This window comes from Phyllobates terribilis, unplaced genomic scaffold (genome assembly GCF_046119375.1).
Source record: "Phyllobates terribilis strain yellow unplaced genomic scaffold, ASM4611937v1 Scaffold_1__5_contigs__length_1240528914, whole genome shotgun sequence".
NCBI lineage: Eukaryota > Metazoa > Chordata > Amphibia > Anura > Dendrobatidae > Phyllobates > Phyllobates terribilis.
The window spans coordinates 24672605-24696339 of record NW_027362761.1 but is presented as its reverse complement, the minus strand read 5'-3'; the positions used below and the strand labels follow the sequence as shown (position 1 = coordinate 24696339).

At 45.2% G+C, this 23735-nt stretch overlaps 1 protein-coding gene across 1 annotated transcript in view; it reads left to right on the top strand.

Annotated features, from left to right (window-relative positions):
* The first annotated feature begins 486 nt into the window (after positions 1-486).
* Positions 487-23735, top strand: part of INSR (insulin receptor) — a 145682-nt gene continuing 122433 nt past the window's right edge. The window contains exon 1 of the mRNA XM_073659848.1: positions 487-1227. Within this exon, the coding sequence (XP_073515949.1) occupies positions 1098-1227 (130 nt within the window). The 5' untranslated portion in view covers positions 487-1097. The remainder of the gene's footprint in view (positions 1228-23735) is intronic.

Here is a 23735-nt window from a genome sequence, read left to right as displayed (position 1 = left end):
CAGTTACTTATTCAAATCTGTGGAAATTGGTCATCTGTCCACTTTGATACCAGTTCTGATGCCCAGAACCCGTTTGGGCCCAGCTGGAGAGACTTGCGTTGGTTGCCTTTTGCACTGGCGTATTGTTGGTAACAATTGTTTACCCTTCTAGTTGTCGTCCGTGCACGGCATCGCCTGTTAAGCGGTTGTCACTGACGTACAACTAGCGCAGAGATTTCTCTGTATAGTGAATAGTTCACTAATACGCGTGTGTGCAGAAGAATATAGCAGTGCCATTAGTAGTCTAGAAGGAGGAGCGCTGGTGTAATTACTATTCAAGTTGACTATTTTATCAATGTGATTTTTCTCCGATCGTTATTAAACCTGTAAAAAAAAAAGAAAAAGCTGCAAATAAGAAAGTGCAGAATAAGGAAGCAAGTGGTGATGTAGCCGAGGCCAGGAGCCATTCCAGCAGGGGCGGCTCCACGCCACATGTTCCACCAGCTCCCCTCCTCTCCCAGCTGACTAACAGCTCTTGTTTACTGGTTGGATACTGGTCGGAAAGGGGGTGAGAGACTTCGCAAGAACTAGTAATACATGTCTGGCTTGTGAGACAATTTCCTCGCCAGGGCGCATTTTGTGGCGTTTGCTGCCGTCGGGCGAGGCCACCTTGCCGGAGCCCAGTGTGGAGCGTCCCGGCTGCCTCCTCCCGGCCGGAGACGCTGCCGGAGCGCACCAGGCCCAGCTAAGAATTCACACGCAGCCCCCGCATTGTTGACCCTCTGACAATTTCAGCCTGGGAGACGAATACTAATAAAAAGCTGCATTTCTCATTCCTGCTCCAGGAAGTTATTTTTCCGCCATATTTTTTTGGATTAAAAACAAACAAAAAAAAAATCCTGTATTTTTCTGGAAGGAAATAAAAGACCGTGAGTGATCGGCTATAAGCCGAGGATCTGGGGACAGGTCCCCACTATAGTCATGCTGCCACATCATGCGGAGAACCGCATTGTAACATAGGGCCGCTGCTGGAGCCATTATCAGGGCGCACAGTGATCGCTGGAGGACACGACCCGTCTGCGGGAGGACCCGAGCTGCACGCAGGGAGAAGGCTTGGCATGGGACAGGATGTCATGGGGGGTGTGGGGCACCCCAATAATAACCCCGCTCCAAGGAGACCAAGCTGCTCCACTCTCTTGGCACTCTTCACCTTCATTCTGATTCTTTGCGGTCAAAGCAGTGGAAAAAGTGAGTACGCTGTGAGCTGTCATGTGCTGTATACTGTTCTGGAAGCGTATGGTATGGCGGGGTTTCTACACGGCTCGTGTGGTAGAGTAATGGCCGAGCCTTACACAATTGCTCTTGCTCTGAGCTTTTATGTCGCTCAGGCCTGGCCTATACTCCGCACACCACGGCCTCGCATACAAAGCCTCGCTGAGGTATCAGCATAGGAGGCGGCGCGGCCAAAATGGAGGCTGCGTGTGAGGTGCTCGGCACCAGGCCGCGCTGCTAGTTTCGGTCGAGATGGTAAACAGCGGGGGAGGGGTCGACGCTGCTGCTGCCGGGGAGGGACACTGCTGCTGCCGGGGAGGGACACTGCTGCTGCCGGGGAGGGACACTGCTACTGCTGCTGCTGCTGCTGCCGGGGAGGGACACTGCTACTGCTACTGCTGCTGCCGGGGAGGGACACTGCTACTGCTACTGCTGCTGCTGCTGCCGGGGAGGGACACTGCTGCTGCCGGGGAGGGACACTGCTACTGCTACTGCTGCTGCCGGGGAGGGACACTGCTACTGCTGCTGCTGCCGGGGAGGGACACTGCTACTGCTGCTGCTGCTGCCGGGGAGGGACGCTGCTGCTGCCGGGGAGGGACACTGCTACTGCTGCTGCCGGGGAGGGACACTGCTACTGCTGCTGCTGCTGCCGGGGAGGGACGCTGCTTCTGCTGCTGCTGCCGCCGCCGCCGCCGCCCCTGACACTATCACTGCGGACGGCCACAGCTTGTTTACGCTCCTGGCCTCGTTAATGTTTACATTGCGCTATGTGCGTGACTGACATGGCTTCCCAATCGGTAACGGAGCTCTGTCGCCGCCAGCCCCGTAGTCGTGCGTGTCGCCGCCAATGTGACGAAGGCCAGTAGTTGATAAAATGAGCCGGTGTGGGGCTCATATAGCCTATAGGAGGCCAGGTGGGGGCTCATACTGTAATCAGGGGGCTGTGTGAGGGCTCATACTGTATATACAGGCTATGTGGGTGCTCACATTGTATACAGGGGACTGTGGGAATCATATGGTATGTAAGGGGGATGTCATGCGGGTGTCTCGTACGGTATGTAAGGGGGATGTCATGCGGGTGTCTCGTACGGTATGTAAGGGGGATGTCATGCGGGTGTCTCGTACGGTATGTAAGGGGGATGTCATGCGGGTGTCTCGTACGGTATGTAAGGGGGATGTCATGCGGGTGTCTCGTACGGTATGTAAGGGGGATGTCACGCGGGTATGTAGTGGGGGGGATGTCGCGCGGGTGTCTCGTACGGTATGCAGTGGGGGGATGTCGCGCGGGTGTCTCGTACGGTATGCAGTGGGGGGATGTCGCGCGGGTGTCTCGTACGGTATGCAGTGGGGGGATGTCGCGCGGGTGTCTCGTACGGTATGCAGTGGGGGGATGTCGCGCGGGTGTCTCGTACGGTATGCAGTGGGGGGATGTCGCGCGGGTGTCTCGTACGGTATGCAGTGGGGGGATGTCGCGCACGGTATGCAAGGGAGGATGTCGCGCACGGTATGCAAGGGAGGATGTCGCGCACGGTATGCAAGGGAGGATGTCGCGCACGGTATGCAAGGGGGGATGGCGCGCGGGTGTCGCGCACGGTATGCAAGGGGGGATGGCGCGCGGGTGTCGCGCACGGTATGCAAGGGGGGATGGCGCGCGGGTGTCTCGCACGGTATGCAAGGGAGGATGTCGCGCACGGTATGCAAGGGAGGATGTCGCGCACGGTATGCAGTGGGGGGGATGTCGCGCGGGTGTCTCGCACGGTATGCAAGGGAGGATGTCGCGCGGGTGTCTCGCACGGTATGCAAGGGAGGATGTCGCGCGGGTGTCTCGCACGGTATGCAAGGGAGGATGTCGCGCGGGTGTCTCGCACGGTATGCAAGGGAGGATGTCGCGCGGGTGTCTCGCACGGTATGCAAGGGAGGATGTCGCGCGGGTGTCTCGCACGGTATGCAAGGGAGGATGTCGCGCGGGTGTCTCGCACGGTATGCAAGGGAGGATGTCGCGCGGGTGTCTCGCACGGTATGCAAGGGAGGATGTCGCGCGGGTGTCTCGCACGGTATGCAAGGGAGGATGTCGCGCGGGTGTCTCGCACGGTATGCAAGGGAGGATGTCGCGCGGGTGTCTCGCACGGTATGCAAGGGAGGATGTCGCGCGGGTGTCTCGCACGGTATGCAAGGGAGGATGTCGCGCGGGTGTCTCGCACGGTATGCAAGGGAGGATGTCGCGCGGGTGTCTCGCACGGTATGCAAGGGAGGATGTCGCGCACGGTATGCAAGGGAGGATGTCGCGCACGGTATGCAAGGGAGGATGTCGCGCGGGTGTCTCGCACGGTATGCAAGGGAGGATGTCGCGCGGGTGTCTCGCACGGTATGCAAGGGAGGATGTCGCGCGGGTGTCTCGCACGGTATGCAAGGGAGGATGTCGCGCGGGTGTCTCGCACGGTATGCAAGGGAGGATGTCGCGCGGGTGTCTCGCACGGTATGCAAGGGAGGATGTCGCGCGGGTGTCTCGCACGGTATGCAAGGGAGGATGTCGCGCGGGTGTCTCGCACGGTATGCAAGGGAGGATGTCGCGCGGGTGTCTCGCACGGTATGCAAGGGAGGATGTCGCGCACGGTATGCAAGGGAGGATGTCTCGCACGGTATGCAAGGGAGGATGTCGCGCGGGTGTCTCGCACGGTATGCAAGGGAGGATGTCGCGCGGGTGTCTCGCACGGTATGCAAGGGAGGATGTCGCGCGGGTGTCTCGCACGGTATGCAAGGGAGGATGTCGCGCGGGTGTCTCGCACGGTATGCAAGGGAGGATGTCGCGCGGGTGTCTCGCACGGTATGCAAGGGAGGATGTCGCGCGGGTGTCTCGCACGGTATGCAGTGGGGGGATGTCGCGCGGGTGTCTCGCACGGTATGCAGTGGGGGGATGTCGCGCACGGTATGCAGTGGGGGGATGTCGCGCGGGTGTCTCGCACGGTATGCAGTGGGGGGATGTCGCGCGGGTGTCTCGCACGGTATGCAGTGGGGGGGATGTCTCGCACGGTATGCAGTGGGGGGGATGTCGCGCGGGTGTCTCGTACGGTATGCAGTGGGGGGGATGTCGCGCGGGTGTCTCGTACGGTATGCAGTGGGGGGGATGTCGCGCGGGTGTCTCGTACGGTATGCAGTGGGGGGGATGTCGCGCGGGTGTCTCGTACGGTATGCAGTGGGGGGATGTCGCGCACGGTATGCAAGGGAGGATGTCGCGCACGGTATGCAAGGGAGGATGTCGCGCACGGTATGCAAGGGGGGATGGCGCGCGGGTGTCGCGCACGGTATGCAAGGGGGGATGGCGCGCGGGTGTCGCGCACGGTATGCAAGGGGGGATGGCGCGCGGGTGTCGCGCACGGTATGCAAGGGGGGATGGCGCGCGGGTGTCGCGCACGGTATGCAAGGGGGGGATGGCGCGCGGGTGTCTCGCACGGTATGTAAGGGGGGGGATGTCGCGCGGGTGTCTCGTACGGTATGTAAGGGGGGGATGTCACGCGGGTGTCTCGTACGGTATGTAAGGGGGATGTCTGCATACTTAATATTGCTCAATATTAAGTGATAAAACTAATATTAATACAAAATAATTATAATTAATATTGAGCACAAATAATTTCAGCCTATTCATTCGGCCTCCACAACAGTCTCTCATGTGGCTCCTTGGGAAAATTTATTGCCCACCCCTGTACTAAAGTCATCATTTGCTTAAAATAAAAAAAATCTTTGTGTATGTCCAGGGCATGGACAGAGTCAGAAAATTCCATGAGTGATTGGTGTTCATGCGCTCCAAACCCTGCCAACAGCCGTGTACAAACAACAAATATAGCAGATATCTGCACAGATGATTTCCCAACTTGTTGATAAATTATTTCAACACATTGTCATATGAGACCAATGTTATTGAGGCAATTGTTTCTTCATTGCCTTATAATTTCTGTAACTTGTGTAAGGCTGGAATCACACATGCACTTTTTCTTGCAGCTTTTTGGGCCAAAGCCAGAAGTAGATATACAAAAATCTTCTTGATGTTTTTTTCCACTCCAGGCTTTGGTTTCAGAATTTTCCCCTAAAATTACATGCGTGATGCCAGCCTAAGTTTATAGTAAGTTATCTGTTCATAATAGCAGGAAATCAAAGAAGATCTGTAACCAGATTTCGAAGTAGATTTCTGTCTGCACTTATTAATTGCTCATTTTGAGATTAGGGAGGTAAATATTCAGCCTTTCTGACAGTTGCATGCAAAGTAAGTACCATACATCAGGATCATCAAGTCCATAGGATCCATTTAAGAATGTATGCGGTCTATATTGTCTGGTGACAGTTCTGCTTTAAAAGGAACCTGTCATCTCCAGAAACCTTATTTACCTGTGGACCTGTCTGCCTGTAAATGGCGTTTAAATCCTGTGTAGCCAACTTACCGGAAGCGCTGTTGATTTTCTGTGTTCACGTATTGTTTTGTTGTAAGCTTGCATCAATAAATAAAAAAAAAATAAATATATATATATATATATATATATATATATATATATATTAAAAAAAATTTGGTTGTTTCCTTGTTGGCTTTGTGATTCCTGTATAACTCCCAATACTTATAGGACCCCTTTAGGTTTACCGGAAGTGTAGTGAGTGGAGACTGTACCAGCCCCCTACATCGCCCTGATAATTTGGAGGCGAGCAGTTGCGTTTTCTCCCTGTAGCCGCTGTTACCGTAAGCCCGCCTTATATGATTAAAATGATATTTACCAGCAAATTACCAATATTTAAAAAAAATTAACTTTTTAAAGGGGTTGTCCACTGCCGTATAGATCAGAGTGTGATTGAAATGTGGTGCATCTACTGGTTGGCAGCTCTCCCGAGCCGAGCGTGACAGCTGCATAGAGATACATGAAGCTGTCACGCTTGGGTCGGGAGAGCTGCCAGCCAGTCCGTACACTGCATTTCAATCCTACTATTTATACGGCAGTCTGACTCTACCCTTAGGCTGCGTGCCCACGTTGCGTATTACAAGCGTATATGCTGCGGAATTTCCGCAGCGTAAACACTTGTAAAACGCATGTATATCCGCACCCCATGGTCCCCAATGGCATTCCGCAATGTCAATGCCCATGCTGCAGATTTTTCCGCAGCGTATATGTTGCGGTCAAAAATCCGCAGCATGTTCATTAATTTTGCGTTTCCGCATGTGGAATCAATGTGCGGATGGTACCCAAGTCTGGATGAGAGGAGACTCTCATCCAGACCTGGGTACCAAAGAACCTGTAAAAAAAAAAAAAAAGAATAAAATAAAGTTTATACTTATCTTCTGATGTTTTCCCTCCGTCGCGCTGTTGTGTGAAGGACCTGCCACGTCATTGAGTCATGTGACCCATCACATGACTCAATGACGTCACCGCAGGTCCTGCACACCACAGCGTGAGCAGCTCAAGACTCCGGACGGGGCAGAGAATGCATCGGAAGGTGAGTATAAACTTTATTTTTTACCATTCTGATTCTTTTTTTTTAACTATTACTTGGTCACACTATATAAATCCATGCCGGTTGCATGGATTTTATATACTGTGAACAAGTTGTCAAGCACTTTTCCAAGTGATGCTTAAATCACTTGGAGAAGTGCTTGATAACCCCCATGCGGAAATGCATGCAAAGACGCTGCAAAGACGCCTCACAAACGCTTCTACCTGGCGGGAAAACCGCATGTAAAATCCTCATGCGATTTTCCCGCCAGGGAGAAGCGTAAAAAATATGCTTCAGTTCCGCAACGTGGGCACATAAGCCTTATACTCCACTGCAGTGCCTGTGCTATTTCAGATGTATCGGCATTGGCTCTCCCTGCCACCAATCTCCTTCAGACAAATCTGACATCGAGTGGATATGAGAGCAGTTACAGCAATTGCTTCCTCTGGGTGTCAATTGGGTCTGAAGGAGGGCACAGTGACTTAACCGCTGATTGCGTGACATAACGATTTCACGTGATCCCTGGGAGAGCCAGTGCTGACACTACTGGAACTGCATCGAAACATACTGATTGAGAAGGGGTTATCTGAGTATTGGAGAACCTCCATTAAAAAGGAAGGTTGTAAAAACTGTTATATTAATAAAAAAAAATTCTTTAATCCCTTCACGTCCTATCTTTAATGCGGCACCACATTCGCAGTGATCGCATTAAGGTGCCTTCTGAATCTTGCAGCAGGGCATTGGGAGTCGTTGTCCCGGTGGGTGGCACCGCTCCTTCCCCCTCCCCAGCCCTTGCAACTACAATCGCTGTGATTGGCTGCTCAATTCTGAACAGCCAATCAGTGTTTCAGGCAATGCAATAGGCGGGACATCAGTGTTTCAGGCAATGATCGGTGCTTTAGCCTAACAACGACTGCGTCACCAGGGCCAGATCTAATCGGTGTGATTGGACTATGACGCCCATCTCGCCAATCAGAGTGCACAGAGGCGATCTGACCTCAGCTTGACCGCACTGCACTTCCTCATTCTAGCTTTGGATGTGTGCAGGGTGGTCATACATCTGTTCTGTCGCGCTGTGCTGGGCATTGTGGTGCCACTGACTTCTTAAAGTCTGTGCCAGCGCTTCTGCTGGTGCTGCTGTTGAAAAAAATATTCCTGATCTTTCCTAATCCACCCCAATCCCCCTTTTTTTCCCCTTCTGCCGCCGAGCGCTGATCAGTACCTGATCACCCAATTTTTTGGCAGTTTTTTTTTTTTTGTGTGTACTGCAGCCGCTGAGCGCTGATCAGCATCCGTGCTCACTGTTTTCCAGAAACTTTTTTTGTTCCTGCATATATACAGTATATACAGTACAGACCAAAAGTTTGGACACACCTCATTTAAAGATTTTTCTGTATTTTCATGACTATGAAAATTGTACATTCACACTGAAGGCATCAAAACCATGAATTAACACATGTGGAATTATATACTTAACAAAAAAGTGTGAAACAACTGAAAATATGTCTTATATTCTATGTTCTTCAAAGTAGCCACCTTTTGCTTTGATGACTGCTTTGTACACTACACTAGCAGTCGAGCACTGGTCGGTGACATACATTATTGATTGTTCTCCAAATTGTTTTCTTTTTTTTTTTTCTGTGTGAAAAAATAATAAAAAAAAAAAAATAATTTAGTTAATAGGAAACTGTTGTAATCGGCGTGTAGTCAGGGTTAGTGTCAGTTGCGGACGCTCAGTAATTATTTATTTTTTTTGAATGACGTCCGTTTAGTAAGTTTGTTTTTTATTTTACCAAATTTTTATATTTTTCTTTTTTTCTTCTGTTTAGATTCTTTTTTCTTTTTTTTTTCTTCTAAATAAATAAATAAAAAAAATAAAAAAAAAATTTACACCAACACTCACACAGACATCCAAATAAAATTTGGTACACACAAACGCCACATACGTGAAAAGATGTCCTAATTGCTGTATTCAGCAGAGTAAGCATCAGGGCTGTGGAGGTGGAGTCAGAGCCCATTTTGGTGGAGTCGATATAAAATGGACCGATTCCAACTTCTAAAATATATAATAAATCGGGTACAGTAGTTCAATTCAGTTTGTGGGGAATATTTTTCCACAAGAATTTGGTAAAGTTATGAAATGTCTTATTCCTGATCTAAGGGTCTAGACTTTTCGCTGAGATTAATCTGTGTTACAGTAAATTTATCACTTAAATATGAGCCATGTATGAGGGAGTTGGTGTCATAGAAATTGAGGAGTCGGAGGTTTGGCTTACCGACTCCACTGCCCTAGGAAGAATACGCCTTGACTCTGACACTGAGGGTATATTCCACCTTCCTTCATTTTTCCTTCTTCGCCTCTGATACTAAACCACCATGAAGACTCCCCAGGACAGAAAATGAACCAGCGCCCACCGTTACCGACCCCGCATGTACTTCCCCACCCCCTCCAAGATTATGAACCACAGATTCCTGATTTTGTGGCGCAATCGGGAATCAAATTTGACACCACCAGCCTCACAGAAAGACTTTTTCAAACTATTTTTCTCTAAGGATTTTGTAAACCTCATGGTGACCCAGACAAATTTGTACTCCCAGCATTTTTTGGCACAAAACTACCCTTCATCATTTTCTAACTGGACCCCTGTAGACGCAGTAGAAGTGATAACGTTTTGGGACCTGGTCCTTCACATGGGATGAGTGAAGAAGCCAAAACTTCAGCATTATTGAAGTGTTGATGTTTTATACAACAGTCCAGTATTCCACATGGAGATGTCCTCCCCGAGACCCCACCTTTGACTGACTTTTCAAAGTTTGGCCGGTCATTGATCACTTCAGCAACAAGTTTGAGGTGTACGTTTCCCAAAGGGACATCTGCGTGGATGAGTCTCTAATACACTTGAAGGGGAGGCTCATGTTTCCGCAATACCTGCCCAGTAAGAGGGCCATGTACGGAATTAAACTCTACAGTCATGGCCAAAAGTATTGAGAATGAGACAAATAGTAATTTTTCCAAAGTTTACTGCTTCATTTTTTGTAATGGCAATTTGCATATACTCCTGAATGTCAAAGAGTGATCAGCTTAACAGCAATTACTGTACTTGCGAAGTCAATATTTGCCCAGAAAATGAACTTTAACCCCCAAAACACATTTCAACATCATTGCAGTCCTGCCTTAAAAGGAGCAGCTAACATCGTTTTAGTGATTGATCCATTAACACAGGTGTGGGTGTTGATGAGGACAGGGCTGGCGATCAATCAGTCATGATTAAGTAAGAATGACATCACTGGACACTTTAAAAGGAGGCTGGTTCTTGGTATCATTGTTTCTCTTCAGTTAACCATGGTTATCTCTAAAGAAACACGTGCAGCCATCATTGCACTGCACAAAAATGGCCTAACAGGGAAGAGTATCGCAGCTACAAAGATTGCACCTCAGTCAACAATCTATTGCATCATCAAGAACTTCAAGGAGAGAGCTTCCATTGTTGTCAAAAAGGCTCCAGGGCGCCCAAGAAAGACCAGCAAACGCCAGGACTGTATCTTAAAACTGTTTCAGCTGCGGGATCGGACTACCAGCAGTGCCGAGCTTGCTCAGGAATGGCAGCAGGCTGGTGTGAGTGCTTCTGCACGCACTGTGAGGCGGAGACTCTTTGAGCAAGGGCTGGTTTCAAGGAGGGCAGCAAAGAAGCCACTTCTCTCCAGAAAAAACATCAGGGACCGACTGATATTCTGCAAAAGGTACAGGGAGTGGACTGCTGAGGACTGGGGCAAAGTCATTTTCTCTGATGAATCCCCTTTTCGATTGTTTGGGACATCTGGAAAACAGCTTATTCGGAGAAGAAGAGGTGAGCGCTACCACCAGTCTTGTCTCATGCCAACTGTAAAGCATCCTGAAACCATTCATGTGTGGGGTTGCTTCTCAGCCAAGGGAATCGGCTCACTCACAGTCTTGACTAAAAACACAGCCATGAATAAAGAATGGTACCAGAATGTCCTCCAAGAGCAACTTCTCCCAACCGTCCAAGAGCAGTTTGGCGCCCAACAATGCCTTTTCCAGCATGATGGAGCATCTTGCCATAAAGCAAAGGTGATAACTAAATGGCTCATGGAACAAAACATAGAGATTTTGGGTCCATGGCCTGGAAACTCCCCAGATCTTAATCCCATTGAGAACTTGTGGTCAATCATCAAGAGACGGGTGGACAAATAAAAACCAACAAATTCTGGCAAAATGCAAGCATTGATTATGCAAGAATGGACTGCTATCAGTCAGAATTTGGTCCAAAAGTTGATTGAGAGCATGCCATGGAGAATTACAGAGGTCTTGAAGAAGAAGGGGCAACACTGCAAATATTGACTTGCTGCATTAACTCATTCTAACTGTCAATATAACCTATTGGTACTCATAATGATTGCAATTATATTTCTGTATGTGATATAAACATCAGACAAACACTAATAAAAACCAGAGGCCAGCAGATCATGTGAAAATATAATTTTGGTGTCATTCTCAAAACTTTTGGCCATGACTGTACTAGCTGTGCAAGAGTACCTCAGGGTACACACACAGGTTTAGAGTTTATGAAGGGAAGAACACCTGGATTGAACCCCCTGAATGTCCCCCTGTCCTGTGAGTGAGTTGGAAAATTGTGTGGGATTTAGTGCACCCACTGTTGGATCAAGGTTATCACCTCTATGTAGATAACTTTTATACCAGCATCACACTCTTCAAGTCCCTCTCTGCACGAGCTACCACAGCATGCTGTACTGTCCGCAAAAATCAGAGAGGCCTCCCTAAGACGCTAATTCGGCAGCTGCTCAGAGAGGGAGATAGCAGAGCCCAATGTAGCAACAACATGCTGGTGGTCAAGTAGAAGGACAAGAGGAATGTCCTTTCCTTGACCACTATAGATGGTGATGGCAGCACCCCACTACTGTATGAAGGACATAGGTCACCAAACCAGACTGTGTTCTGGGGTACAACAAGAACATGGGAGTTGATCTCTGATCAAGTCCTCCAGCTGTACAGTGCCATGAGAAAAGCCAAGCTCTGGTACAAGAAGCTGACCTTGCACATCGTACAGATGGCAATGAACAACGCTTACGTGCTATCATGGTGTGCAGGCCAGTCCGGAACATGTCTTCAGTTACAGGAGGTAGTAATCAAGGCCCTAATCTTTGGAGATCAGGAAGGAGCGAGCGCCATTACTTCTGGAACTGAATGTGCACGTATCGTACCAGGCGAACATTTTCCCGGTGAGGTCCCTCAAACCACAAAGAAAGGAAGGTCGCAAAAGAGGTGCCGAGTGTGTTTATAGAAGGGGGATACGCAAGGACCAGGGCTGTGGAGTTGGTAAGCCAAACCTCCGACTCCCTCATACATGGCTCATTTTTAAGTGATAAATTTACTGTAGCTCAGATTCATCTCAGCTAAAAGTCTAGACCCTTAGATCAGGAATAGGACAGACATTTATAGGACATTTCATAACTTTCCCAAATTCTTATGAAAAAAATATTCCCCACAAACTGCATTGAATTACTGTACCCAATTTATTATATATTTTAGTTGGTCCATTTTATACAGTCTCCATAAAAATGGCTCCAACTCCACCACTCCGACTCCACAGCCCTGAAAAGGACACCACTTATCAATGCGACACCTGCCCCGACAAACCTGGCCTGTGTATAAAAGAATGCTTTAAGCTGTGCCACACATCCATGGACTACTAAAATTAATTTCTGAATTGCACAACTCGCGTATGCCAACCTAATGCAGTGTACACTACATTAGTGTATGCCACTACATTTTAAAATTCACTTTTTAGATCAATTCCAAAATGGGGTCACTTGTGGGGGGTTTCCACTGTTTAGGCACATCAGGGGCTCTCCAATCGTGACATTATGTCAATCACCCAAAAAGTAGTTTTCTCCCACATATGGGATATCAGCGTGCTCAGGAGAAATTGTACAACAAATTTTGGGGTCTATTTTCTCTTGTTAGCCTTGTGAAAATAAAAAAATTTGGGTCTAAAGTAAAATTTTTGTGAAAAAACGGTAAATAATCATTTTTTCTTTCCACATTGCTTCAGTTCCTGTGAAAAACAAGTTTATTAACCCTCCAGGAATGTAATTTTGAGCACCTTGAGGGGTGCAGTTTTTAGAATGGTGTCACTTTTGGGTATTTTCTGTCATATAGACCTCTCAAAGTGACTTTAAATGTGTTGTGGTCCCTAAAAAAATAAAAAAAATGGTTTTGTAAATTTTGTTGAAAAAAATGAGAAATCGCTGGTCAACTTTTAACCCTTTATAACTTCCTATAAAAAAAAAATTATGTTTCAAAAATTGTGCTGTTGTGGTAAATGTTATTTATTAACTATTTTGTGTGACATAACTCTCTGGTTTAAGGGCATAAAAATTTGTCTTTTAAAATTGTGAAATTTTCAAATTTTTGCCAAATTTCCATTTTTTTTTTCCACAAATTAACGCAAGTGATATCGAACAAATGTTCCCACTGTCATGAAGTACAATATGTCACGAAAAAACATTCTCAGAATCACTGGGAACCGTTGAAGCGTTCCAGAGTAATTACCTCATAAAGTGACAGTGGTCAGAATTGTAAAAACTGGCCTGGTCAGGAAGGTGAAAACAGGCTCGGGGGGTGAAGGGGTTAAAAGCAAATTATTTGGCAAAAATAAAAATAAACTGGTGCAAAGTATTTACTGCTTTTTATTGATAGAAATACATTGATATGTGTTAAAGCAGTCTTACTATTTCTCCTAGTCAGACATACCAGGAGCGCACATTCAGATGCTAGTAGCTCAGTTTCTATTATAAAGGGTAGGGCTGCTGCATGTGACATTTGAAACATCGCTGTCACCTGACATATTGTCACTGTCAACTGCTGTGGTGACCTATCACTGAGCTATATGGCAGACTGCTACAGCAACCAGACAAAATTTTGAATAGGAACTTGCCATCACATAGAAAAACCCATAGTGGCAAGCCTGTGAGATTGCTGGACTGATGCCATATGATCTTAATCCCTTGTAGGATTAAATGCATCTCTCCGAGCACTGGTGACCTGTTTGTTTATATGAGCAGAGTAGATCGGTTCCTTTAAAAGATGGCACACAGAATCGACATATAAAAAGCACCGTAAACTATGGAGAATGTGGACAATCTATGGGATTAGGAAAAACTGACCAAGTACTGAACTTGTATATAATCAGCTGTATCATAAGCATGTGTGCTATTATCTATACCTGTGGTCTCTGACTTTTCTTACCTCGAGAGCCACATTTAAGTCAGAAAAATCGCGATGGTCTACATTCAACGGGACCCCTCCCACTTACACTATAGTGAATGATACCAAGAGCCCCACAGTCCCAATATAATGACAAAGCTTCCCCACAGAAAGTATACCAAAACCTTGTGCTCCACTTCCTTAGGCTTTATTCACACACATCAGTATTTTTAATCAGTATTCGTATGCCAAAACTATGAGTGTCTCCAAAACACAGAACAGTTGTCAGCGTTTCAATTATAGTTTTTCTCTGTAAGTTTTGATCCTGATTTTGGCATACAAATGCTGATGCCAAATACTGACGTGTGAATGAGGCTTTATAGGCAGTATGATTTCATCCAAGAGTTCCCACTTTACCCCCTTTCTGTATTCTTGAATCAGCACGTTCACCACACTATTGCACCCAACGTCAAGCAATCCCTCTAAGGCCATGTTCCGTATTTGACCTCAGTATGTGTAAGCCAAAACCAGGAGTGAGTGATAAATACAGAAGTGGTGAGGTGTTTCTATTACACTTTTCCTCTGATTGTTCCACTCCTGATTTTGGCTTACACATGCTGATATAAAAAACTGATCAAATACTCAACGTGCGCACTTGGCTTAAGGGCAGGTAAAGACAAATGCTCTTTTTCGTTCTGACCAAATCAGTCCGATTATGCTAATCACACTGATCAGAGTGAGATCCGATTTTCTCGGAGATGGAGAAACTATTTTGTCTCTCCATCTTCTCAATTCTGTCAGTTCTTGAAAATTGGACCGCACTCAGATGTCTGATATGCTCTCCCCCACCCTTTCCCATGAACCCATAGAAATGAATGTCGAGTGCTATTCGATTCTCAGAGGCAAATCATGCATGCTGCTATTGGCATGTGCACGGCCCCATAGTATAACGTGGGTGCAAGTGCTATCCATCAAAACCACGGCTAGCACTCGTTTGATTAAAATGGTCGTCTGCTCGAGCCCTAACTGTCAGTAAACCTTAGATCGGATGATACTATATTTACTCCCCCTCCACACCAGTATATACACTTCCAGATTTGCTCTTCTGTGTGGAGCAACTAAAAAAAAAGTCACCAACCAGACACATTCTCTTTGGGGTATGTGCACATGGTGTCTCACCGCCTGCGGCCCCGACGCTACAGGGAAGCCGCCAGCAGCTTCCGCTCAATATGCTAATGAGCAGCACCATATATTTTTTTTTTCCACATGCAGACTTTCCCCTTAGAGATTAGGTCTATGGGGAAAGCCTACATGTGGACCCGCAGGAGAAATTGACATGCTGCGGTCTGGAAAGACGCGCCACATGTCAGTGTCCGCAGGTGTGCAGAGACGCATAGTGGACATGGGATTTGTACAAATGCCAACCACTATGCTGTAACATCTGGCGGATTGGACGCAGCACAAGTGCACTGTGTCCAATCCGCAGCAAATACCAATCGTGTGCACGTACCCTAAACCTAGTGCTAGCACACTAAGCTGGCAGATAGCCATGAGCTACACAACATGGACCCGCGAGCCATAGGTAGGGAACCCCTGATCTATACTGTTATGTATCCTGGCGGGACTGATGTTTAGGTTGTCTGGACACTAGTTTCAAGCAATGTCACACAACCCATAATGACTATCAATCTGTGCTGAGTTAGATTATGTTTAACCCCTTTACCCCCATGAGTTGCACGTTAATGACCAGGCCAGTTTTTACAATTCTGACCACTGTCACTTTGAGGTAATTACTCTGGAACGCTTCAACAGATTCCCCTGATTATGAGATTGTTTTTTTGTGACATATTGTACTTCATGATAGTGGTAAAATTTCTTCGATATGAGTTGTGTTTCTTTGTGAAAAAAATGGAAATTTGGCAAAAATGTCTCAATTTTCAAAATTTTAATTTTTATGCCCTTAAATTAGAGAGATATCTTATACAAAATAGTTAATAAATAACATTTCCCACATATCTACTTTACATCAGCACAATTTTGTAACCAAATTTTTTTTTTTTTTATTAGTGAGCTATAAGGGCTAAAAGTTGATCAGAGATTTCTCATTTTAACAACAAAATTTACAAAACCATTTTTTTAGGGACTACATCTTATTTGAAGTGACTTTGAGGGGCCTTTATGACAGAAAATACCCAAAAGTGACACCATTCTAAAAACTGCACCCCTCAAGGTGCTCAAAACCACATTCAAGAAGTTTATTAACCCTTCAGGTGCTTCACAGGAATTTTTGGAATGTGGATTAAAACAATGAACATTTAACTTTTCTTCACAAAAATGTTACCTTAGACCCAATTTTTTTTATTTTAGCAAGGGTAACAAGAAAAAATGGAACCCAAATTTTTTTGTGTAATTTCTCCTGAGTACGCCAATACCCCATATGTGGGGAAGATGCAGTGTTTCGGCGCACGGCAGAGTTCAGAAGGGGAAGGAGAACTGTGTGACTTTTTGAACGCAAAATTGGCTGGAATTGAGAGCGGATGCCATGTCGCGTTAGGGGAGCCCCTGATGTGTCTAAATAGTGGAAACCCCCCACAAGCGACCCCGTTTTGGAAACTAGACTCTTCAAGGATTTTATCAAGGGGTATAGTGAACATTTTGAACCCAGAGGTACAACACAGAATTTGATAACATTAGGTCATCATATTGAATAAGTTGTCATTAGTCTTGAGCACAAGTGTTCACTACTTGTTTGCATCAGGTACTCGGGTATGCACCATGTATCATGGGTGCTTGAGTCCCCTCCCGCATGTTTTACGGTTATTAGACACCCATTAGACATTATAACAGCCGCGAAAGATATGGGGCGGAGACTCGAGCATGTCACTCGAGCACCCGCTATACTCGGTGCATACCCGAGCACACGATGCAAACCCAAGTAGCGAGCACTTGCACTCAACACTAGTCGCCATATTGTCGTCATTTATTTTTTTTTCTTTACTTTACTTTTGAAAAAATGCTAACCCTAACCTTAGCACAACCCTAGCATTTAATTTTTACGCCGTTCCCCGTGTGGTATAAGTGATTAGATTACTTTATTCTTTGGACGTTTTATTGGTACCATTTTCGGGCACGTGACATTTTTTGATCGCTTTCTATTCCGATTTTTGAGAGGCAGAATAAACAAAAAACAGCAATTCTGGAATTGTGTTTTTTTTTATTTTATTTTTTTATGCCGTTCCGCGTGTGGTAAAATTGATAAGGTAGCTTTATTCTTCGGGTCAGTATGTGTACAGCGGTACCACATTTATATAGTTTTTTTTTTGTTTGGTTTTTTGGCTCTTTTACACAGTTAACTATTTTCTAGAAAAAAATATTTTTTCTATCGCTTTATTCTGAGAGCTATAACTTTTTTATTTTTCAGCTGATGGCCTGTTTTTTGCAGGACAAGATGTTTTCAGCGGTACCATTTTTTTTTTTTTTTTTTTTTTACATCCGTCTTTTTTATCACGTTTTATTCCATTGTTTGTTTGGCGGTATCATGATAAAGCATCGTTTTTTTTTGTTTGTTTGTTTTTTACCGCGTTCACTAAAGGGGTTAACTAGTGGGACAGTTATACAGGTCAGGTCGTTCTGGATGCGGTGACACCAAATATGAGTACTTTTAGTGTTTTGGTTTTTTTTAAGAATATTTATTTATGGGTACCGTATATTTTTTTGGATTATTTTCATATATATATATATTTTTTTTTTTAATTTTTACAATTTTCACTTTCTGATACTTTTTTTTTTTTTTTTTTACTTTGACTTTCACTTTTTGCAGTCTGATCACCTGTATAGCACAGAGATGCAGCAGCATCTCTATGCTATCCAGGCTGTCAGCTTCACAGGCAGAAGTTAATTTGATCGTGTACTACGCATGATCAAAGCAACTTCCTGCTGTCTGGTGACCCGGATGTCATCATGATGACATAGGGTCACCATGACAACCATCGGGACGCGGCACAGACAGCATGGGACGCCGGAGAAGTGATAAGTAAGCGGCGCTTACCTCCCCTTGCTCCCGGAAAGCTGTGATCGACTTCAATCGCAGCATTTCGGGGGTTAATGTGCCAGGAGCGGTGCGCCACCGCTCCTTGCACATTGTCACAGCTGACACCTGGCGGCGATCGCGTCTGCACAGCCTCTGTGCGGGCATAATCGCCAGGGTGTATTAATACGTATCTGGCCCAGGGCACAGATACGTATTAATATGCCCCACGTCAGAAAGGGGTTCAACTAGAAAAACGATTGTCTGGAACTAATAATTGTAGTATTCTGCCGTGCACTATACAATTCCTGTGTTTAAAGCTAAAAATAAAAAGTAAAAACCCAGAACATTTAGGCTGTGTGCACACGATGCGTTTTTTATGCGTTTCCGCAGCGTTTCTGCAGCTGCGGAAACGCATTAAAAACACATGGTAGAAGAGCAACAATGTTCCCCAATGATAATCCGCATGTGCTGTGCCCATGATGCGGATTTTTCCGCAGCGTTTATGCTGCGCTCAAAAATCCTCAGCATGTCCATTAATTTTGCGGAAACGCGGCGTTTTCGCCGCCATTGACTTGCATTAGAACGCGCCAATTCCGCAAGACTGCATCTGTACTTGCGTTATTGATGCGTTCTAATGTGCGGATGGTACCCGGGTGTGGAGGAGAGGAGACTCTCCTCCACACCCAGGTACCATTAAAAAGCTGTAAAAACAAGAATAAAATAAAAAATAAAGATATATTCACCTTCTGACGGCCCCCGGTCTCCTTCCCTCTGCTCGCGTGCAAGACTGAAGGACCTTCGGTGACGTCACAGTCATGTGACCGCAGGCCCTTCAGCGCAGTGTCTCGCGATATTCCGGCAGCCAGGAACAAGCCAGGAACGAACGCGGCCGCACACGCCTGGCCATCGGAGGGTATAGCTTTATTTTTTTATTTTTAAACATTCTTATACGGTCACACTATATAAATCCATGCCGGTTGCATGGATTTATATAGTGTGAACTAGTTGTCAAGCACTTTCAAGGTGATGCTAAAATCGCTTGGAAAGTGCTTGACAACCCGCATGCGGAAACGCATGTGAATCCGCATGTATTCCGCAGGAAAAACGCATGTACAATCCCCATGTACAATCCGCATGCGTTTTTCTGCCAGGGAGATGCAGAAATGATGCAGAAATTTTCTGCATCGTGTGCACATACCCTTTCAAATGAATAGGGGAAGAAATGCATGCAAAACTGTGAGTATATAGCAGTAGTTTTCCTTCCAACACCTGTTTTTTTGCAGCAGAAAAATCTGCTGCAAATACTAAAAATATGCACATGGTATATGGCTATGTATTGCTACCAGTGTTGCGCGAACGTGCTCGGATAAGGCGTTATCCGAGCACGCTCGAGTCCTAGCTTGGCATGCTCTGAAAATATGTTCACATCGCCGTGGTTGCATGTCTCGCGGCTGTTAGCTGCAACACATGCAGGGATTGCCTGTTTGTCAGGCAATCTCTGCATGTATCGAGGTTCTAATTAGTCGCGGCGACGCAAACACATTTTCCGAGCACACCTTCTGATACTTGGTTAGGACTTGAGCGTGTTTGGATAACGCCTTCACGCAACACTAACTTATCACCTTTTATGTAGCTATCATATATTCACAGTTCCAACTGCTGAGACCGAGCACCAGAGCAGGTACTTTGTCCGAACAGCACTCTATCTTTGGGAAACCTATTTAACAGTAGAGAATTAACAGGGCAGGAGTTGAGCATGAGCACTAGTGTTCCAGTCAACCAAGGTACTGAAGACCCCTATTTGGGTGTTGCGTGGGGTCTTAATGGTAAAACCCCTACTGATTGAAAAGTTATCATCTACCCTATGGCACATTTCCACAGAAGTAACAGTTTGCACGTTTTTGAAAATGTGTAAAATTAACTAGAAGATCAACTTTGTCTTGGTCTGAGACTATTGTGAGCTAGATCTTTCATAGGGTGTTTGGGCTCTATGGTAAGCCTACATACTTTAGCATTCTCCCAATGTATACTGTTAATGTGTCCAAAGGCTGTCATTAGCCATATATGACAAGCCAGTGTTGTGTTCGACTCTATTGAAAAGTCTTCTACACTTTGAAATTGAAATATAAAAGAAAAATACATTTTTGTTTTTTTTTCCTCCCAAAAAAAGTTTAAGGTATGCATCCAAATTGCATAGGCATACGGTTAAATACTTCTGTGGCTGAGGTCATAATACTGCTTTCACATGGGGGTCATTGATAAGTTTAACTTGTAGTTATTCTTATGTTCTTCTCTGCATTGAACTACTGTACCCAATTTATTATATATTTTAGGAGTTGGAGTCAGGGCTGTGGAATCGGAGTCGGTATAAAATGGACCGACTCCAACAATATATAATAAATTGGGTACAGTAGTTCAATGCAGTTTATGGGGAATATTTTTCTTAAGAATTTGGGAAAGTTATGAAATGTCCTTTAAATGTCTGTCCTATTCCTGATCTAAGGGTCTAGACTTTTATCTGAAATGAATCTGTGCTACAGTAAATTTATCACTTAAACATGAGCCATGTATGAGGGGGTCGGAGTCACGCAGTCACAGCCCTGGTTGGAGTTGGTCCATTTTATACCGACTCCACCAAAATGGAGACTGACTCTGACTCCACCACTCCGACTCCACAGCCCTGGATAGTATAATAACATTTTAAAACGGACAACCCCTTTAATGATCTTTTCCGGAGTTAGAAATGTGTTTTTGGTCTGTGCTACATCTGGATTTTCTTTCTTTTTTTTTTTTTTGCAAAAAAAAACTGGTTAACCTATACCTGGTATAAAAAAAGACCTAGAATTAATGGAAGTGTACACCAGCTATAGAATAAGACATTGCCACCATTCATAGCCAGCATTCACTTTTTCAGCAATTTGTACTGCTTTATCTCCGGTGGGCCTAATTTTACCCCAATGGGCATCAGTAAGCCTTGGCCACCCATGACTGTGTTGCCAGATCAATGGTTGTACTTCATTGAACCGCTTTTGGTAGGTACTAACCGCAGAATTCTGGAAATATCCCACAAGACCTGCAGCTTTTGAATTGCTCTGGTCAAGTTTTCTTGCCATTGTAAGGCTATGTGCCCACGTTACGGAAATGAAGCAGAAAATTTGCGCTTCATTTCCGCATGTCCTTTCCCGGAAAAACGCATGCGGAATTTCGCAAGCGTTTATCACGCGTTTTCGACATGCGGAATTGCCTTGCGTTTTTTATTGCATTGGACTAAGGCAATTCCACATGTGGAAGCGCAAAATTAATTGACATGCTGCGGATTTTTGTGCGCATCAAAAGCGCTGCGAAAAAATCCGCAGCATGGGCATAGAACTTGCGGATTCTCATTGGGGACCATGGGGTGCGGAAAAACAAGCGTTTTACAAGCTTTTCCGCTGCGGAAATTCCACATCAAATACGCTTGTAAAACGCTACGTGGGCACATACCCTGACTTGGTCATTTTGATCCTTACACTTGCCCAATTTTTTCCTACTTACAACACTTCAACTTAAATAACAGACCACTTTTTCTTATATATTCCCCACCTCCTGACATATATATATATATATATTTTTTTTTTACTTACGGTAGTCTTTGCATATAGCTTATCATGTTTTATCTTTTGAGACAGCTATAGATTTAAAGGAATGACCAGTTCCTTGTGTTTTGAGCTATTATTACTTTAATTTAACAAGGGGAAAGTGCCCAAAAAAACAAGTAAAGTTCATCGCAGCTTGAAGTCCAAAGTTCTTCTGTTCCCTGCTGTCAACAAACAGTAGGAAAATGCACATTCACTGTGCTGTTAAGAAGAAGGGGAAAAGCTTGGTAAAATATTAGAAAAAGAAAAAAAAAAGATTAACTGCAAATCTGCAGTTGGGGGTCATGCTGTTTTAGCATTAACGGATTAGGGAGAGGTATCAATTAACACCTTTTGATTTATGACCTCTTGTGGTTTAATGTTTTAGTTTGAGATGTTTGAAAATTGGACTCCTACAAAGGTCGATGAGTTTGTGTATGTGTTAACTCCCTGGAACTGAGCTGTGGGGTGTATGGAGTACAGCGAGTCACAAAAGCCTCACAAGTCACTTCTGGTCAGCGACAAACTGGTTCCCTACTTAATTCTTGTCATCAGAAACCTGCAGCTATCATCTGATCACCAGCTCCAGTATACTTCAGCTTTTTTATGATGCCCTCATTGTCTATTTTTTTTTTTGTTTTCTTGCATATTTTTTCTAGAGAGAGCAGGGAAATTACCATATCTCATGTAATTTTTATTAAAACTACATAAACACATGATCACAGACTGAATCAGTTTTTTAATTTTTTTTTTTATTATTAAACTCCTATTTACTTATTGAATTCACACACTGTACTTTTAGTGGTGTTTTTGGTTGCTAAAAATACAGCAGGCTGATATTTTCCCAATGGTAAATATCATATAGGTTCTCTACGCACAGTGGGGCAGATTTACTAATCTAAATTCTCAAGTTGAGCCTTAAGGGGGGCACACACATGACGTGCCACACATTTATTTAAGGTTTAAAGTTGTGGTCCTGCATCTATAATGTTCGTTTTAAATATCTACCTTTTACACCCTCATCACTTTTTTCATTTGCTTACCCTACCCTTGTCCCTATCTAGCTAATCCCTAAATATGATTTTTTTTTTACCTCCCTTCCTGTGACGTTTCATTTGAGAGGAGTCTCAAACAGGATGTCACAGGAGACTGGAGCTGCACTTATTACAAAAGACATAGCAGGGACACATTTATAGGATTATCTCAACATAGGTTCCAATTGTGGAATTTATTATTCCAAGATCTATTGATTATAATTAGTGATGGGCGAACCTGAACTGTAAAGTTCAGAGTCTATACCAGACATCTAGTGTGAGTTCTCCCGGAAGTCCATGTTACTGTGCTGGTTCGGCAGCCAGAACAAAGCTTGTTGAAAGCTTTTCCGGTGTGGGCACTTCCGGCTCCATCACTGCCATGCTAAGTATTGGCTTGGCTGTGATTCGCCAGCACACTATTGTTTGAAAAAAAACGAGTGACTGCAGACTTATCGGTTTTGACTGGACAACCCCCTTCAAAAATAAATCCAGGAAGTTCCAACAGTACTTTTAATAGTGAAATGTCCCACGATGCCTATTGAATCCTATGGAGTCTTATTGTGTGAAAGTTCTCAGAATGAGACTTCATAGTTCACTTCCTGTCAGCGGCAGGCACGGAAATTCTCACGCTCCTGCCTGCTGCTAACCGCGAGTAACCCTATTGAGCCTCGCTCTGAGAATCTTTAGAGAGCGAGACTTTCCTGTGGATAGCAGTAAAGCTACCGCTATGCAGAGGCGCCAGCTGATGAATACTCTCATCAGCGTCTCCTGCTCTCGCTGCTATCAGCAAGAGCAGGAGACGCTGATGACAGTAGTAGTCATCAGCTGGAGCTTGACTGGCAGTAACCTTGTCACAGCAGGCTCACATGCTTTCCTCTGTGTGGGAAACGTAATAAACAGCGGCTCTGACTGGCAGTGACTTCAGTAAGGTTACCGCCAGTCAGAGCCAGTGTTTCCCACGCTGTCACACAGATGACTGTGTGGGAAACGCCAGATGTTCGGGCACACTATTCACTTGATTGGGGTTCAGGATCAAGTTTGGGTACCCGAACTGAACTTTCTAATAAAGTTAGGCTGAACCCGACGGACCC